Source organism: Poecilia mexicana, unplaced genomic scaffold (genome assembly GCF_051168715.1).
Source record: "Poecilia mexicana isolate PSO_F unplaced genomic scaffold, ASM5116871v1 scaffold_14, whole genome shotgun sequence".
Classification (NCBI taxonomy): domain Eukaryota; kingdom Metazoa; phylum Chordata; class Actinopteri; order Cyprinodontiformes; family Poeciliidae; genus Poecilia; species Poecilia mexicana.
The window spans coordinates 11,245,479-11,265,711 of NW_028263383.1; the positions used below are offsets into that span (position 1 = coordinate 11,245,479).

Below are 20,233 nucleotides of genomic sequence, written 5' to 3' on the forward strand. Positions count from 1 at the left end.
GACTTGCACAAAAACCACAATATATGAAGTCAAACCTGGACTGCAATGTTCAGATTCTTAAACAATCTGAAAATGGTGAAAATTAGCATAATTCCATAAAAGGGTTTTCTAAGTGTTTTTACGAATTTTAAAATCTCATATTGTCTCCTGAGATGGTTGTATTATTACACCCCAATTAATTATAAAAGGGAATACAGTCATATACGACGCATAGGTGTGCTTGTGGGTACAAAACGGAAATGATGGTACGACATGACGAAGGGGAAACTGACCCAGAGCCTGATTCATCCAGTAAAATGTGAGCAGTACAGTGTAGAAAAGGGGAAGGAAAAAAGATACATTTGTTTTTGTTTTTTATCCACATTCATTCAGCTTTTCAGTTATAACTCTACAGGGCATAAAATTCATCTTTGCAGCCATCACCACAATAAACCAGAGCAGTTTATACTCTTTGTAAGTCATTTATAAACTGCCAAGTACATTAACTGTTCAAGCTGCTTTAGAGAGTACAAAAAAGTACAGCTTATCACAAAAAATAATAAGGGAGACTACGTAAAATAATTAAGACCCATGTACATATCAACAGCATATATATATATATATTACATTACAGGTTTTTGGGGGATCTTCGGAACTGTTGTTTAAGTGGTTGGAACAGTAAAAAAAGAAATCCAGAGAGTTGCATCTTTTCAGTCTTCTGGCTTTTAAAAAATGCTAAGAAGCAGTTCCACAATGTGCAGCTTTCCTCCTGGAAATCCATGCTGAGAGGAGCTGCGTCAGAGGCCGTCGTCTCCTTCTGGTTTTTACCTTTCCTGACCTTTTTTCCAGTGATGAACCTGAGTGTTCGTGATTCCTCTACAGAGTCTGTACACGCCACTGTCTGCAGGACAGCCTCGTCCATCTGCAGGAATAACCTTCTGGAGAGTGCGAGCAGTCTGTGTCAGCACCATCCTGAGAGCAGCGACGGCAGGCCAGAAGGTGAGGCAGCAAGTCCCAAATGTTCCTTATTGTAATCTGGCCTGAGGTCAGAACCGCTCCCACTGCTTCTGCACTTATGGGCCCTGAGTTGGCTCACTTTTACTCATCAATGACTTGCATCCCAAAAGAACGTTCTTACAGCTTTGGGCAGCAGATGAAAGAGAGGAAAAAAGAGGGAAGGCTGTGGTTCTGTGGTTTGTATTCTTTCACTGTTTGAGTTTTTTCTCTGTTTATGTTCCGTTGTGGCTGTGGACACGTTATGACCCTGCATGGCAGAGAAAACACCTTCCAGGCTTTGGTTTTCAACTGACAAAGCATGTGTGTGTGTGTGTGTGTGTGTGTGTGTGTGTGTGTGTGTGTGTGTGTGTGTGTGTGTGTGTGTGTGTGTCTGCATTACATATGCATGCATGTGTGTGTAAACTGTGTATTATGTCAGTATTTGTGTGTATAGATTTCATTGCAAGCCTTTGACTGTTTCTTCAGACATTTGGGGAGATGCTTAATGTCCAAACTTTGCTAAAAAAATAAACAGTCCTGGACAGAATCCTGAAGATCTCAACTTCACGTGGAAAAAAACAAAACATAAAAGAAATGTGCGAAGTGTGCACTGGCTTAATCCACCAACAACATCTGGAATCACTGATGTTACGACGGCACAATGTTTTCAGCTTGTCCAACACATAAACAACACTGCAGTCCCACAGGAGATCCCTGAGGCGACACGCCACCTGGAGAATGAAACAAGTGAGAACAGTTCAGATGTTTCTTTTTCTAAAGAAAGACAATATAACATACAACAAATATTTATTTTTTTTTGTTTGCCTTTTAGAAGAGTTTTGTTTATTATTTTTCTCTCTGTCAAGCCCACTACGGGACGAGAGGCAAAGGTTGGAAGAGTCTAATAACTAACTTTAGTTTATCGTATGCATTTACTTCAAACATCATGTGCAGTAATGCATCACTGTTTTGGTTCAGTGAAGCTGGAAAAATTGATAAATTCTTATTCATATCCTCTGTACCTTCTGAACTAACCATCAACACCTAAACATAAATACTGTTCAACATTAGAATAATTGTTCTTATCAATTATTCTTATCAATCAAAGTGACTGCACCTTAAAGGAACCAACAACATGAAGATTAAAATGATCCGAAATTACATAAGCAGTTCCCAAGATTTGAACAGGAAAAATACATCATGACTGATTCATGTCTGACTTCATTTTGATAGCAGCTAAGATAATAAAATGGATCCTATTCAAACGTAAAATGTGTATAAAGCTTTGGAACATCAGGTTCACTTCTGCCGCTCACTTCAGCTTCAAGGTTGTTATATAATAACTCCCATGTTATTCCAAATCCATATTCACAGGCTCATGAACTGAGTGCCAATAATTCACCCTCTGGTTTTCTATATTGATTCAATTTATAGGGACATTTCAAGTACAGGAAGATGACAAAGTGAAAAACTGGTGACAAAAAAATCTCAATAAGATTTTATGTCAAAGCAGTTTTAACCTCATTATGGGGGAAAAATTCATTAAGAACAGTTTTATGTTGATGCTCAGATATCCAGCAAACATAAACTAACCAAATTCATATCTACAGATGAAATACTGACAAAGTGACGATATTAAAGGTAATTAATGTCATCATTACTATCATCAGAAGCTTCTAAGCAGATAAAGCATATTCAAACAAAATAAAAGCATTATTCAGACGATGTTTTTGACTTTGTTGAAGCGCAAAAATAAATAAATTGTAAAAATACCAGCAGCCAAGATGAACGCTTTGAAAACTAATTCTGATTCTTATTCTTCCTCTTACTGTGGGTCATTTTCTATTTCCTTTACATTTCATTTCATTTGGAGGGATGGCAAAAAGTCACAATTTCAAATGCAACAACAAATTCACCAAAACATTTAGCATAGATGTAGCCAAATGGCATTTTCCTAAGTGTGTTTGTTGCTTCAGACTGAATGATGTCAGATTTTTCCTGTGGCTGCAGTGCTGAAGCCACAACCTGTTAAAGGTTCCCATCACACAGAGAGGTTTCAGAAAGACTGAGAAAACAGATGTTGGCAGCTGGAATGCAAAGAGAGCAGGACTCACCTCAGCTGCAGCACGCCAGAGGCTTCAAGGCCAAAGGATAAAGGCAAGAGAAAAGAACAAGAAGAGAAAGAGAAACTGTAGAAAGAAAGAACAAGAGAAAGAGAGAGAAAGAGGAAAAAGTTTGATGATTAGAGGAACACTTGACACATGTTAGTACCAGAGACAAAAAAGACTGAGGTTACTTTATAAAACCATATATCTGCATATTATTAATATTGTTTGTTTGACTGTATGACATCCTTTTTATACTCGGAGGTAAACATTGTTTTTAATTTAACAGTCACTATTATAACTAATATTTTGTACTGGCTTTTTTTCTCTGTGTGTTTATACACACATATATATATATATATATGTGTGTGTGTGTGTGTGTGTGCCAATATTGAATTTATTTGCAAATTTATACATTTTTGCAGATGCTGGTTTCTCATATATGCAAGACAGATCTATCAAAGTGAACTTACCTAAAATATTTTACTGTTTGATTAAACGATATCTTTAAATTAGATCTTAAATGCTTTTATCAGGTTTGTAATTAAACAAACAGATTAGAATAAAAGCCAGGATTACCACCTTAAGAGGTGCGTTATAAAGGAGCACTAGGGTGTTGGGAATTGTATTTTCCTGTAAGATTCTTTTCTTAAGGTTTTCTCAGATTGTTTTTCTTGAGTTTTTGTGGCTCAGACTGATTTTTAGTCATTTGTTTAGTAGTTCTTAGTAGTTCTTCTCCTCAGCATTCCTCAGTGCAGCTCCTGCACCTGTGACCACTTATTCCTTCCTCCATTTATTTCTCCAGTCTGCTGCATTGGATTCTTGCTTTCTACGCGTGCATGTGGGTCCTCCAGCCCCCCCTTGGGAAAATGATGAGACACTTCAGGCATGTTTAGACTCAGTGGAAAAGTTTGGTCAGGTTAGGTTGCTAGATAGGTGTTTATTTGTTTACTTGCTCTAAGAAAGTTGCTTTTTGTTTTGATGTAAGCAACGGTCATTCAATTTTCAACAGAAATACTTAATATATATGTCATTCTGTAATAATTTAACTTAAGTGAAATGAAATAATTTTGTATAATTCTGACTGAGGTTTAAAGGACTGGAACCAGTGAGAAGTGGAGACATAACATGCTGACTCCAGCAGAAAGTTGTATGGAGATTTATCAGTTATGTGGCTGATATGCAGAGTATGCGCTGCATAAAAACAGAAAAAGTCAAACATTTCAGTCCCAGATTGAGAATAGTCTGTATATCATGTTGTCACCAAATCTGCCAATAATTCAAACCAACAGGAAGTCATTTCTGACGGGTGTTATACCCAGCTTGACCACTAGATGTCAATATCTGTGGAACATTTTCACTCTGACTGTTTGATAAGGGAACTAAAATAACTCATCTTTTTGTTAGATTGTGATTTGTTAGCAACATCATTACATATTTACTGATTTTAAACATTAGTAGTTACCTTTTCTTCCAGATCTTTAATCTGCCTTCTCTGGATTTCTGTCTTGTCTTCAAGATCCCGAATTCTCTGTGGTTCATTAGAGAGAGAAGAAATACAAATCAAACCACAGACCTAAAAAATCCTCCCCTTCCCAAGTTCCTCAGTAATATGTATGGATGTAGAAGAACCTGGTGGGCCTGGTGCAGCAGCTCCATCCTCTCCTGGAGGATCTGGCAGTCGTACTCTCGACTCTTCCTCAGCATCTGCCTCCTCAGCTTTTCCACCGCCATCCTCAGCTCATCCTTCTGAAGCTCATTCAGGGGTTCGCCGTACTTTATCACCTGATGAAACAGAGACGGCAGGTATTATAATAATCATGGTGAATTCAAGGACTTGGCTTTTTGTGCTAAATGAGGTTCTGTTCAATCAAAAGGAGCTTCAAGGAACCACAAGATTCTAAGAACGTCAGTGAGCCTTGCAGGGATTGAGCCTCGAAGAAATTTATTTTTGGTATTAATTGAAGTGATTAAAAGTTTCTACAATTAGAGCATTTATTTTCATAGAACTGCATAAGAAAACCATTTGAAACATCTTTGATTTTCCACACTGATAAGAGAGGGATGATCACAAGTATGCATTCAGAATTGAATTAGTGACCGTATTTAGTGATGCATGCCTTGACACGCATCACTTTCAAAATGTTTACACTTTAAAAAATCCCAAAAAGATGTGATGCAACATAGGATGTAAACCTTGTCCTGCTGCAGGGCGTTGTAAAGCGTCGCTTCCAACTCCTGGATTTGCTGTTAAAAATGAGAAAATGTCAACAGTTTAATCATCACAAGAATACAAATCATATCTAAAATACTCAAACCTCATGCTTCATTTAACAATAAAGTATTTATGTAACAAAATTATTCAAAACAAGCCAAATGAACAGATATATAGAGAATGAAAATGGATGGATCCATGTTTGAATGTGGGGACAGAATATGTTTTCATATTCCATTCAATGATTTTTATTATTTAACCAAACTTGAAAGAAGACATAAATCCAGCTCCAAATTATTCCAGATAGTGGAAAATGGTGAAAATCATCTTTAATCAAAGATGATTAATCATTAGGGAAGTTTGGAATAAAGTTAAAATAATACAAAAACGTTTGTCTGCCTGTATGTATGCAAAGTATGGGAAAAAACATACCAGCAATTTCAAACGTTTACAGAGCAAAGTGTCAGAGTGTTTACCATGTAGGCCTGGTCCAGGGCCTGCTTCCTGTAGTCCAGCTCTTCTTCCAGATAACCTTTCTGTTTGCAGAACATTTCCTGTAACACAGAGGAGGTTGTTCACATAAATTAAGTTGTAAACATCTAATGTCATCACACAGCTCAATAAATTTGGTTAAAACCTAAAAATCTATGAATAATAAAATATTTGATTAAATATGTGTTCATTTTATGTTTATTGTATTGTTAGATATGATATTTATGATTATAACTGATTATTTTTTGTGAAAATATTCAGAGAATTTAGCTTAGCAATTTCCCAGGACCCACCATTTCTATCTCCAAGTCCATCATCTTTTGATGCAGTGCTGCTTCTGTCCCTTCTATCTGCTGGATCCACTAGAGGGCGACATTCGTCCAAATTTAAGTCAGTTTAACAGAAAGCGCAGAATGTACAGGAAGTTGCTTCTCAATCAAGATAAAGTTGCTTTTTACCTTTTCTGCCAGTGACAAAACAGTGCTAGCCTGAATTATTGCCACTTGCTCCTCATTCCTCAAGTTCTGCACATAAAAAACGAAAGACTGTGATAAATTTCTTGCTTTAGGAATGCATGCCAAACAGCTGAATTAATTATGAATTACCCCGTTGTCTCCAAGAATGTCTAGCAGTTTAATGAGATCTGGTATGCACACGTCCTGTGAAGAAAAGCAGAATCAATAGCAGGAATGCAAAACTATGTTCAATTTGTAATAAATCTTTATCTTTTTGGTCACATAAAGTTCTTCTTAACAAGCACCTTGACTCCTTCCTTCATGCAGTAGATCTGCAGAGCACTGACTCCCTCGGAGAATGGGTGCATTCTCAAATGGTTAAAAGGTGGAGACCTCCTTTCCCGCTCCTACCACAGAAACACACATTTTAAGCTCATAATGGGACTAAGACACATTATTCAATACATAAATGTATTGAATTTTATGACCAAACTCAAAGTAGAGCAGAATTGTAAAGAGGAAGGAAAAGTAAGTGTGGTGTTGTAGCCCATTTTTCTTTGCAAAGCACCTGAAGCTCAATCTGATTGGGTGAAGAATGTCTGTGAGAATCAGTTTTCAAGTCTTGCCATATATTCTCTGAATTTTGGTCGTTTTCTTGTCAGCCTAGATCAGAAAATGAATATGATGTAATCAAAACCATTCCATTCAGTGGTTTCCAACTTGAACTCTTACACAGAAGCCAGATTTGTGGGATGCACAGCTCATAATGATCCTGTGGAGATCTCAATAAAATAAATATTGAGCAAAATATGAAAGAAACATTCCAGCAGCATGACAGTTAAAAGAAGAAGTTGGTCTGGTTTTAATAATGAATTTTATTGTGTTGATAATTTGCACCAACTTGACTTTGCTTTCCTGAACGTGCGTATGATGCTTGGGAATAAACACACAAGCTTCAGTTTTATTACATTCCCACAGGAAGATACTCTTGTGAAATACATTATTACTGTTTTGAGCACATAAATCAGATCCTTTCCACCTGCAATCATGAAACCTCACAAGTTGTAGCCAGAACAAACAAATAAAAGAAACTCTTGTGTTTTTTATTTTTTTCTATTTTGTCTGGCTGACAAAATCTACGACAAAAAATGAAACAAATATTACAGCTGACAGGTAACAAGCTATGCTGCCTGATATCCACCAGATGGAGTGTCTGTGAATTCCTGTTTTCCCTGTTAGTGGCAAAATATAACTCTGGTCAATTGGTTTGTATGGAAATTAACTAAATTAACTCCTAATAATTGACTGCATATTATTTCATCCAAGCAGAAGTAATAAAGCTTATGCCTCAATTAAACTACTGATAACTATTTAAAGGGTTTCAGGAAGAATGAAAAATAGCACCATCTAAAAAAACAATCATCTGCAGCACAAAAAATCTGGATGTTAGATATGCTCACCGGACTTCAGAGAACAGTAAGAATAGGAGTTTGACCATGACAGCCTCATGTGCAAAAATTATCGGACGCACTTCAGAAAGCAGTGCAGCATTTTTCTGAGTTGTGATCACATCCGTGGCTCAAAAACGTCCTGCAACTCACAGACTTAACCAAATTGAGCTTGTAAGATTTATTTATTGGGTAATAAATGTGTAAGATCCTTCAGGCTAAACTCTGGGTAACTTTAAACATGCTAATGTGGGAAATCCTCCATCTGGAATACGAATCGACTCACCTCCAGTTCCAGGATCCTGAACTCCAGGAGCTCGTTTTGGTCTCTGGAGTCCTGAAGCTCCTGCTGCAGTCGACTGCATTCCGACTCCAACTTCTCCACCTAGAAAAAGTCAAGTTTATAAATTAAAGACCAACAAAGTTGCAACAGTTCTTCACATAGTTACATTACAAATTCAATGTTATGACTTAAAATGTATTTCAAAGTAAGAACCGAAAGCAAGAAAAGTGCTAAATGCTGTTTTTAAAACATAAGAAGGTTTAAGTCCAACCTTTTCCAGCAACTCCTGATTTCTTCGTAAGAAGAGCTGCTTCTCCTCGACCCATTTGGAGTCCTAAAACAAATAGACATAACTCTGTTTGAAGGAGGTAAAAACTGCCTTGCAATCCTTTATTTTTTAGCCAGAACAAAAAGACAAAAGGTAAAGGTGAATAGAAAATCCAGCGACTTTGAGAGTATTGCTGTTTCTTTTCACACTAAAAAATCTGAAAGCCAACCTAAAGGACACATGTTGAAACATGCCTAGTTCCTTTCAGCGATTTGTAGATCTTTACTCCAATATAAAGTTGAGAATCACATTGAGTCACACCATATAAGTTCATTATTCAAACTGTTGGAATGTTTTCAAGTCGTTCTGTTTAACCCCCAACTTCCTCTCTGCAGGAGTGTAGGCTGGAGGGGCTCATGATTTTCCAAGGCAGCTATTTTATAGCCACATAACCAGATATGGAAAGAAGGCTTTAATTTTTTTATAGTCTATTAGTGTTTCAAGAAGCACTGAGCATGTTTTAGTTGGCTTGGGCTGACAATCATTTCAGTTAGTTCAAGTCTTTTCAAATCTTTTTTTAGAAAGTCTTTGTTCATGTTGTCACTTTACAGTTTTAAAGTAAAAAGCTAATAAATGAAGAAATGTATAATCTTCCTTCACTCTGATACTTCAAAGGTCCCCTCATCAGCAGGGGCCACCTGATGTGTCTGTGGGGCCCTCAGAGGTTTGGTAGAGGAGCCTTAGACCGAGGAACACAGCAGACAGATCATGGATAAAGCAGTGGAGAAGTTTAAGGAAGAGTTGGGTTACAAATCTCATGATTTATATATCCCATATAGGCATGTTGATTCCATCATCAAATAAGAAGCAGTTCGCCTGCCTAGTCATGCCCGTCCAAATTACCTGACAGGATGTGAAAGGAGATCATTAATTTTACTGCATCCATGAAATGTTTCACTTTTTCCACATGTTGTTACAGCCAAGTTAACATATTTCCTCAACATTCTACACACAAATACCCCATTATGACAATGTAGGTTTTTTAAAGTATTTTGCAAATGCATGCATTTGCAAAATGATTTGGATCAACAAAATGATTTGTAAAGACACACATCTGTCTACTTAAAGGCCTGCAGTTGACGGTGCAGGTCAGAGGTCAAACACCAAGCATGAAATCAAAGGAGTTGAAGGTGTCAGTGAGGCTCAGTGGGCTCCATCATTTATAAATGGAAGAAATTGGAGCCATCAGGACTCTTTGTAAAGTCTAAACTGAGCAATTGGGTTGAAAGGCTTTAGTCGGATGTCTTGCTGCAGAAGGAACTGGAGAGGACAGATGGAAAGATGAAAGCAGCAGAAACATCCTGGGAGAAAAACTGCTCCAGCGCTCTCTTGGGGCGCCCAGCCGGACTCCAGACTGGAATCTGATCGAAGATCTCAGGATAGATCTGAAAATGGCTGCACAGATGTCACCATCCACCATCCATGAATTTGCAAAACAACAAATGCAATTTGGTCTAAAGCTGCAACATAACAAAAAGTGGAAAAAGTGAAGCACCAGATGAGCTGCGGAGAAGCAGCCAAGAGGCCCCTGGTAAATCTGGAAACATTACTGAGATCTGAAGATGGCAAGTGAATCTGTTAACAGGTTTAATCGTCACAAATGTAGCCAGAAGAAAGCCGGTTTGTTTCGTAGTCTCTGTAACAGTGAGAATGAAGGGGCGCTGTGGTGGGTGTTAAGCACAACCCCTGCTTAAGGCCTCGACTAAGGCCACGTTGAGGACTAAGGCCTGATGTCACAAGTTCAATTCCCATGCTGGTGACCTTTGCTGCACGTCTTCCCCCTTCTCTCATTGCCCACTTTCCTGTCAATTCACTATCAAATAAAAGCCACAAGAGCCAATAAAACCTTAAAAACAAAACATTCAGAATAAACATGCTTTGGTCCAATAAAACCAAAATATATCTATTTCTCTGTACATCATCCTAAACATACATGGTGAAAGTATGACACTCTGGACTGGTTATCCAATATTAGAGAGAGGAAAAGTGGTCAGAGACGGTTGGAAAGTAGGTAGAGCTAAAAACGGGGTGATCCCGGATGAAAGTGTGGAAGAGATGACCTGACATGTGACCTGACTGGATGGAGGTTCATCTTCCAGCTGGACACAAACATGTTCATGCAATCCTAGAAACAGACAAAGCTTCCAATTTATGACAAAGCATAGTCTGAGAGTAAGATCTAAATGAAATTAAAAATCTATGGGAACAATTGTAAGAGACTATTATTCCTCCCAGACTTAGCATGAGTGAAAGCACAAAAAAACATCAGGCAATAATTTTAGTCCCTAGATGTGCCATTAAAAGGGATTAATAAATACACATGCCAAACTTTTCAGATTTTTATTTCTATAAAACATTGGAGAACCATATTCTTTTTTATGTTATTGTTTTTTTATGCATAAAAAGTATGCACTGCTTTATGTTAGTCTGTTCAGTTGATGATTAGGTGTATTTCACTAAGATGAAAGTCTGAACTAATAAAACACAAGTTTCCTTTTTGATATGCAGGCCACTTTTGTCTTTACACACATTAAAAAAACAAAAAAACATAAAAGTAAACAGATAGCTGCCAGGAGAAATTACTCTATGGTCCAACTCACTATGACTTGGCTTCAGACACATAGCTTAAAGCGTGATATGATGCACTTTTTCATGAACTCAGGAGCATTAAAATACAGACTCTGCTGCAAGGCAAATGCATTTATGCCAGTAACATTAATTATGTTGTTCTCACCTGTCCCTTCAAGGTTAGTTCCTTCTCCAGGTCTTCTATCTTGGCTTTGTACCGCAGTACGTCCGACTGCAGTTGCTCGTGAGCCTGAAACATTAGGAAAGCCAAACTCTTTCATGTAGTAAGTTAAGTTAATTAAGTTTTCCAAGAAAATTGTTTTGTGTGTCATCTTTCCTCATGTTCAGATCTGTTAGAACCTGGGGTCATGCCTCTGTGCACCACATTTCTTTTGTGCACATAAGTGTTTTAACACCTATGAAAATTTTGCTATTAAGTATGTGCAGAAGTCAGGAAAAGGAAAGAAGACATATATAGGGCACATGAATAATGTACTGAAACAATGTTGATTTTTATCCAAGGTTTGTTCTCCCATATTGCAAATCCACAACAACATTACAAAATATTTTCCTCATTTTAAACACCCACTGCAATCTAAGAATAAAAAGACTTTCACAAGTTCAAGCCTAGAATACCTTATTTCCATAATAATACCCAATCCTAATTATAATCTAAAAGCCGCCACCTCATCAAAGAACATGACTGCAGAAGTCATGATAAGAATTTGCCAGTTGAGCATATCTATAAATCCTCTAACTTGAGCTTTACTTCACTGCTCCTAATCATTCAGACCTTCCGTATCTACAGACTTTGATTTTCATGTATTTTTCACTGAGCCTTTCACATTTGGACTCCAGTCTTGGTTTTCTTCTGGCTTTAAAGTTTCAAAAAGCTGAAGATTAAGTCAAGTTTATAAGAAAAAAAACTTTGGTTTGGGCTCAAAAGAACCAAAGGTTTGAATTTCTAACTGCTGCCTTTTGTGATGCACGTGACTCTGATAAATCCACCTTTTCATGCAGTAAAAAGGCAAATTTAGCAGACATTGATTTAAAATGTTCAATGCATGGAGTGTTTTGAGGTGACATCTGTTGTGAAATAACACTATGGATGGACTAAACTATGAGCTATGCCTCTGGATGAAACTGGTGTATGATACTCCTGACCACAAGTGAGCACATGAAGAAGTTAATACAAACTGCACTATGGCACTAGAAGTAATCTTTTTGTCAACTTAAAATGTTTTCACAAGACTTCTGCATTCCACCTTTAGGAGAATGAATGTAAGGTCACAATAAAAGAAAAAGCAAGATATAATATTAGATTAATATAACCTTAATATCTCAAAAGTGTGAGATATAAACAAACCAGAATCAGACTTCAAATGTTATTTTCTGATTTAAGAAAAATAAAAGTACCCTTTGAATCCTGCCTCAGGCTGCTTTTCACCTCACCTACCAAAAACAATCTCTCTACTGGAAACACTTTCTGACCCATGAATGAAACAGCTGGAAGCTTGGATTTAAGGGAACAAACAAGCTGAAGTTGAGGGAAGATGAGAAAAAATAGGACCACAAACTGCCAAAGATGTTTTTACTTTTTGTTTCCTCCTTTCATAAAACAAATTTGCTCATTTTGTCAGATTGTATTAAATCAATATCCATCTCTCTAAACATTCTTGCTCTAAAGGATTCTTGTTTTCTTTTGCACTTTTTGATATATTTCGTAATTTTGAACATGAAAATACATATAACTATTGCAAACTAAAAGTAATGAAAAATATGTTCCTTTAGGAATTGAAGAGAGGCTGATTTGCCTTTTCACAACGACTAAACACAGAATTAGACAAATTACATTATAAATCTGGTCAATAGTGAGTCTCCCAGTGAGGTGACCATGGCCATCAGGTGCAGTGTGTGGTACCTTGGCCTCCATCTCTGCATCCAGAATGCCTCCCTTCTGCTCCTGCAGCAGGGCGTAGGCTCGTTGAAGGGCCTGGTATTCCCTGGTCAGCTGGCGAAAACGTAACTCAGATTCTTCGTTTGCGAGCCCCTTGTTTGACACACATGGAAAAGAATTGTAATTTTAAGGATTAACATCTCAAGGTTTTGCTAATGTTTACAATAATTACATTCATTTGTGAACAAAAGGTCTTACATCGGCCATGTCTTCATCAGGAGTAGCTGGGGTTCTGTCCATCCGAAACGACGCCACTGAGGAAGACTCGGAGTCCATCGACTCTTCATCATAGCCAAAGAAGGTGTCTACTACGATGTGTCTCTGCACAGAAACACAGCTGTGGTTTTCCAACAGTATGCTTTGCTGTCAATGTTTCAGAGGATTTCCCAATAGCTGATTGAAACATTTAGCATGAAAAGACAAATGCACTGCTAAAAATACTGATATATTATATTATTATCCTTTTTGATAAAAAAAAATAATAATTTGCAACCTTCACTGGTCTTGAGCTTCTTTTATGCCTCTTCTTTCGCAGCAGTTTTTCACGATCCTGGAAGCAGGACACGGATGACAGAACAAATAAAGTTACATCAATGCTGAACACTGAATGATTGATTGAGACATGTAATCAATATAAAAACAATGCTTTATCACTCATGAACATGTGCTATACTTTAAGAAGTTTGTTTGTATTCTGGACACTTCCAGGGAAACATTTAAGCTGGAAAAACTTCAGAGAATCTCAGAAAATTTGGCAGTTTGCTCATCAGACCAATTCTATGTCAATAAAAAAATAAAAAGGGATTTTTAACTGACTTTTTTGAAGAAATCCTGAAATGAAAATGATATTTTATTACTCATCTGTAGTTTTGTTCTCCGCGTACATTTTGGTTTGTGTAAAAAAGACACTTTGGCAGACAGACGGAGTAAACATACTCTCGTTAGTTCATCAATCATGCTTTGTTGCTCCAGCACTTGAAGTTTGAGGAAGGCTATTTCCTGGTCATCATGTGCTTGGTCCAGGTCATTAAGGGACTTCAGCTTCTTCAGAGGAGGATGGGAGCCTATCCTCTCCTTCTGCACACAGCAACAACAAAGGTCACCATGTGTGACTGTTGATCAGCCGTTATAAACACTGACGGAGACGTGACCCTGCTGACCATTTCAAGGTTCTCCTTTGTCAGGCTCTTCAGCTTCTCCTCCAGCTTCTGAATGTTCTGAGTCAAGTCGTCGTTCCTCTTATTCAGCAGCTTGTTCTTGTCCAGTAGGGGTTTGCACTGCTTTTCAGACTCTCTAACTCGCTTTAGCTGTTGGAAAAGAAAATGGTGGTCAGACATGTGGCACAGCAAACAGGTTAGTCTAAGCTTTCCCTGATCAATATCATTTAAAATGACTAAAATCTGTTCAATTTGCTAATTGCCAGTATATTAGAATTGTTATTAAAGACATATTGGTACTTCAGCTTTGACTTCCTGGTCGATTGAAGAAGTTTCCTCTGTATTTTCACATATTTTCCTTTATTAATGATCCCATTATTTTTCTGAAGTGATCCCGCCTTGATGATATAACAGATGAATGTGGAACCCTAACATCTGGACATTGTACCTGATGACGAACCAGGTCTAAATCTTGACTGACTTATTTTGATTTTTCTAAAATATTACACAAGAAAGCTGTGTGAGGTGCTGCCTTAAAAGAAATTCACATTTGTGCCTCAAATGCTGTGAACTGAGCCATCATAAGTTTAAACTGCCATAACATGTATAATAAAAATATACATGTATAGTTTTATGGCATATAATAAATATGAATGACTTTGGTTATCACCCCTTACCAAATTTATGAAAAGTTTAGAGTAATGCGTTAGTGAGAAGAAAACTCTATACTTTATGTTTTAAAACAAAATTGACCGTTTCTTCATACCAGTTCATTTCTCTCATCCCCCAGCAGCGAGTTGCGATCCTCCAACTTGCGTATGGTTGAATTAAGTTCAGCAATTCGCCGCTGATTTCTTCGCAGGTCCTGAAGCAAAAAAAAGCACAGATTTAATATGTGAAGGATCAATTTTTTCATAATTTGAATTTAATTATATTGGAGCAAAACCACCTGATCAGTTTCTACTGAAGTTCAAATTGATATGTTGAAGAAACGGATTTGAGGAAATTTTCAAAACTTCACATTTGCTGCTCTGCAACTTCAAACTTTAATGTATTTTATCAGGGCTTTATGTAACAGATCATTTCAACGTTGTGTGAAATGGTGAATTAAGGTAGAAAGAGACATATGAGAAAAATTATTTTTAAAATGAATGTGTGAAAAGTAGATTTATATTCAGCACCTCCATCCTTATACCCCAAAAATAAAAATTAGCTGAATTTTCATCTTCAAGATGTGAGGAACTGGTAACGATATCCAAAAAGTTTTACAGCTGTTATTGCAGTAATAACTCAGGTGTGGTGAATACACACATACTCGAAACATTTTTCATATATGTAGAAGAAGAAGAGGAAAAGTCATAAGCCATTTTCTTCCACTTCACATCTACACTCTGTGTTATTTTGCACAGATGACCCTGATTAAACACAGAAGTTTCAGGCTGGAATTTAAAACATAAAATAATCCCTATAAACTCCCCCATATTTAAAAGCTAAATGCTGGCCTTGTTTAATGATGGATTTAACTGAAAAATAACCTACAAACAGTTTTTACTGTCTGTTTTCACTAAGGGGTGTAAGCAGCTAAAGAAGAAGATACAATCAGAAAACACCACAGATCCTTAAAATTGAGGAAACATTATTAAAATCTTCCATGTGTTTGTTTAATGCTGAAACTTTATCCGTGCGTCAGCTGCAGACCTGATCACTGATGTTCAGCACTTATCTTTCATGGTCATAGCAAAGAGTACAGAAGAATGAAAAACATTTTTCTAACAGTCATAATCAAGGTTGAAAATTCTGACATTGTGCCAATTGTACACATCGGTCAAAATGTGGAGGTTTATAACAGTTAGGCTTAAAATTAGACATACGCCTGCCAGGCTTAGTTTTAACATTATCATCAAAAGATTAAAGCTGACAAGAGGGCAGTCTTCTCATTAAAGGTAAGGAACAAAAGTGAAAGCAATATTAGTGCATAGAATCTGTTTTTATTTACACCATAAACTGTTGAATACTTAATAATAAATTGGAAATCTTATTTCTAGTATTACAGCAATCAAATCACATTTACAGAGCAGCGTTTTGCATGTTTTCACTGGTATTTGTGAATTTATTTTGGTGATGAAGTCCACGTGTTGAAAGGTCTTATTGTCCTCACTCTAAACTTTTGGCTCCTTCTCAGCGTCTCCGTCAGAGTCAGGTTTCCAAATGTTAATATTACTTCCTGTCAGAAGACCACAGAGGCTAAATTAAAAGATTATACTAAACCTAAATATGCCAGGGATATAAATTCCTTTGGGTTTAATATAAACAGATGTTCAGCCTGCAGTCTGAGGGAGCTTCATGGCTTCTTTGTCATATTTTGCTCCACAGCCTTGAATGCTAAAATTCTGTGGATTCCCTATAATCTTTTAAAAATCTGCACTCTGTACAGTGTTTTGTTTCAGTCAATCTTTTCATTAGAAAATTTTCTAACTGACATAAACTAGGAGATTTAATCTTAAAAATTACTTCCTCCCTTTGTCCAGAAGACTACGGTATTCTTGTGTTTTCTTTGTGGTATTACATAATTCAATCTTTTGTTTCCATAAACCCAATTGAGATCAGTTTGTTTTTGATTATGCTTACAGTAAGTCAACTTTTTATTAAAATTCTAAAAATGAACTTTTCTGCTTACAGGGCTTCCACAGTGCTCTGCGCCATCGCCAGCTCTTCCTGGGATTTCCCTTTTTGGACTTCCCAGGCCGCACTCTGCCTCTTTGACGAGGAACAGTTGTTCATCCAGGGCGTCTTTCTGCAGCTGCAGCTTCTGCAGGCAGCCAGCAGTGGACTCCAGCTCCTTCTCCAGGGAGAAAATGGTGCGGTCTTTAGATCTGATTTCATCCACCTTTTGTGACAGAAAAGGAAATTATTGAGTGAAAGGAGTCTTATCTGACATATCAATAATGTTGTTATTGAAAACATCATTGTTCAGCTGTTTTGAAACAGTAAAATACAAAGTAAATCAATGCAACACATCGTGATACAAAATGTTTCAACAGTTTGTCCAAACATAAGTAGGAATCCCATAAACCTGGAGAAGATCATTCTGGGAAACTGCAGGCTCAGAGCTAACATAACTGGACTGGCTCACATGAACGGATGGAAACTGAGTCACTTTTCTCATTTCTGGCTTTGTTTGGCTCCCTATTTATTAAATCACTGTCAGTGCATACCAGCCTGCGGATGTCCCTCTCACAGTCCCACTTGATTTTAGAGATTTGTTCCTGATGCTGCTGGTGCTCGACTCGCAGGTCTCCAGCCTTCATCTTGTCTGCCTGGATCATGTTGCTCAGAGCCTCGTCGGTCTGCTTCTTGGCGTTCTTCAGCTCGACTATCTCCTGCAGGAGCTTCACTCTCTCCTGGTCGAAGAAACGCCGTGCCTCCTCTCTGGCTTCCAGGGTCAGCGCTGTGCGCACCTGAAGAGGAATAAAATATGTTTTATTAAAAAGAGGATTGGATTTTTGTTCTGTAATGACCGCCATTTTTTATTTCTTTTTACTTTACCTGTTACTTGTTCAGCAGCTAAATTTTAAAATCCCCCTTTAAAGAACAATTTGAGCTTTTGGACTTATGTCCATCAAAAAACAAAGGCACTACAATAAATGGATTAAATAACCGTCTAACTTTCTATTACTGTAAACCCAAAACAGATTTTCTTCTCAAAATGAAGATCTTTGTAACTTAAATATGTAAACTTGATGTTTGGTCACATGATCCCAGCACACAAAATGCCCAAGTGAGTTTTTTGAATTATCCTAAAACTTTTCAGTTCAGATTTGCAAAATCAGACAAGTGAGGAAGACGGATTTTTCTTCATATCCAATAAAACAATCTTATATAAAAATAGTTTTACATCAAAGGAACAAGCCGGAGTATGGGATTACAACAACACTTCATGCCATGTGCAACAGACACCTTGAGCAGTGAGTCTGCAGTGAGATCACTATTTGTGAGCATAAAGTTGCTAACATTGGAAAAGATTTTGTTTTACTGTGATTTTTACTAATTCACCAACTTTACTAGATATGCTTTCTCAATTTGTTAAACAGAAAACAAAACATTACTTCCACATGTTCACACATTTAACTGCAGCATTAACGTTTCTGTGTCTGAGTCCTGTGACATTCACTGTCCTAGTTAAAATATGTAGCTGATACAAGTCTTAACAAGTAAAACAATGGCTGATTATGTCGAGAAAAGAAAGACTTGCACTGCATGGCTAATGTAAAGCACGCTTTCCTGGAGACACAGTCATATTAAATGTTCTGGCTGCAAAATTTTATTTTTGATTTAGTACAATTTTTGTCACAAGTGGTCACTTAGGGAACTGCGGTCTGCAGGCCATGAAAAGCCTTGCAGTGCTCTTCATGTCCTAGGGAGAGTGAGAGCACTTCTCTTTCTCCCTCGATAAATCACAGTATGGAGCCTTTATTTATTATTCTTTCTTTCACATAAGATCCACAAACATGGGCACCATTAAGAAGGAAAACTTGAAGAAAGTTGATATAATAAACTTACTTTTTCTCCACTGCCATCCCGAATGGCGTTCAGGGCGGTTTTGAGCCGTTGGTTCTCCTGGTCCTTGATCTTGGCATGCCGTGCCAGCTCCTGCTCATGCTGCCGCGTCAGGTTTTCCCTGAGAGCCTGCAGCTCTTTCTGCTTCTCCTCGTGCCATTTGGCCCGCTGCTCCGTCAACATGGCAGTGTGGCGGTGCTGCTCCTGCTCTCGCACCCGCTTTACCTCTTGCACCTTGTCTCGTTCCAGCTTGCTTACCTGAAGCAGGAAAAGAGGAATTTATTGGACAATTTTTACATTTTCCTTTCCTTTAGAATTTGCAAAGTAAAATAGGTCACATTAAGGTGTAGAGCCTGGTATATTTTTGACTGTACCTTGCATTTCTCTTGGTGCAGCTCTATCTGGATGTCAGTTAGTTTGGACCTGAGATCTTCATTGGCTGCTTGTAAGGCAGAAATCAGGGCTTCGGGCTTCTCGCCCTTCGTACGACCTTTCTTAGCCATCAGTAACAGTCTAGAGAACCGCTCCTGTAGCTTTCATTGAGACTCTAGAGAAACCTTCCAAGTTGTTCCTGAGATTTCCAGTTCCTCCTCCTCCTCATTCTCCTGTTAAACTTTAGGGCTGGGGGGGTCCAGGAGAAGCAGAGGGGACAAAGAGTAAGTCACTTAGTCTACATTGATATTCTTGTGTCAAAATGGTCCAATGAATGTACAGACCTGAGACCAAATGGAAATGAGGATTAATAATAAAAAAACAGTTCTTGAAAGATGCTTTCAATTTAATCTGAGATTGAGCTTTATTAAAAATAAAAATGAAAGATCATTTCTGTCTGCAGAAATGGTTAGAGACAGCCTAAAATACTGGGAGCCATAATTTCATCAAAAGGTGGTTATACAAAATACAGACTAAGAGAGGCTTTAATACAAACATGCACAGCACAAATCTTTTGAAATCTTCCAGTCACTCCATGAATACACATGTTTGTGTTGGTCTATCAATCAACACTATAATCAAAGTTTATTGAAGTTTGTGGTGCTGCTATAACAACATGTTGGCAAGTTTAAGAGTTATGTGTAATTAATCACATACCAGTCCACCATGATAAGATCTTCAATTCATGTTCACCATGTGTGAGTGAACAGAGAAGATAAAAGGATTCTGATGTTAGCAAACTTACAAAGAACAGACAAGCTAAAATTATATCTAGAGGGGAGAAAGAAAGGTGAGAAAACATCAATCAATGAAACATCTGACAGCCTGTTAGAGTCAGAGTCACTGAGAAACATGGAAATTAACCATCAGTCATTCAAAACGAACCTTGAAGCAAATGGGTGACATTGATTGATGTGTAAATAAGCTCTGGGTTTCTGTGTGACCCTTTCAAATTGGAGAATTGGCACAGAACAGAAAAGTAACACTGCAATGTTCTTGTTGGGAAAAACCTACATTCCTGACTTTCATCCGAGTGATACATTAGTCTTTGCAAACAAGCCAACAATAAAAACTAATGACTGAGGTGTTCATCTGTCCTTGAAACTGCTTTAATTTGACAGCATATTTGATATCATTGCCTGTTTGTGGCCAATGTTATGCATTTATTGTTTGTATATTCAAACAATTTTTCCATCCCTTATACTGAGTTGAATGATTTAAATTTTGACAATGTTTCACTTAACGCTCAATTAACATTTAA

At 37.4% G+C, this 20,233-nt stretch overlaps 1 protein-coding gene across 1 annotated transcript; it reads right to left on the reverse strand.

Annotated features, from left to right (window-relative positions):
• Nucleotides 1-340: 340 nt before the first annotated feature.
• On the reverse strand, nucleotides 341-19,161 carry jakmip2 (janus kinase and microtubule interacting protein 2). Its single transcript, XM_088012486.1, is given in 23 exon segments — nucleotides 341-1,631; nucleotides 1,633-1,706; nucleotides 4,546-4,611; nucleotides 4,713-4,865; nucleotides 5,277-5,327; nucleotides 5,772-5,849; nucleotides 6,081-6,149; nucleotides 6,246-6,332; nucleotides 6,393-6,446; nucleotides 6,548-6,649; nucleotides 7,977-8,075; nucleotides 8,245-8,307; nucleotides 11,036-11,119; nucleotides 12,791-12,919; nucleotides 13,025-13,147; nucleotides 13,320-13,376; nucleotides 13,763-13,903; nucleotides 13,987-14,133; nucleotides 14,750-14,848; nucleotides 16,661-16,870; nucleotides 17,199-17,441; nucleotides 18,544-18,798; nucleotides 18,915-19,161. Coding segments are annotated over 23 exon segments (2,667 nt in total). The 5' UTR covers nucleotides 19,044-19,161; the 3' UTR covers nucleotides 341-1,477.
• Between the last annotated feature and the right edge of the window lie 1,072 nt (nucleotides 19,162-20,233).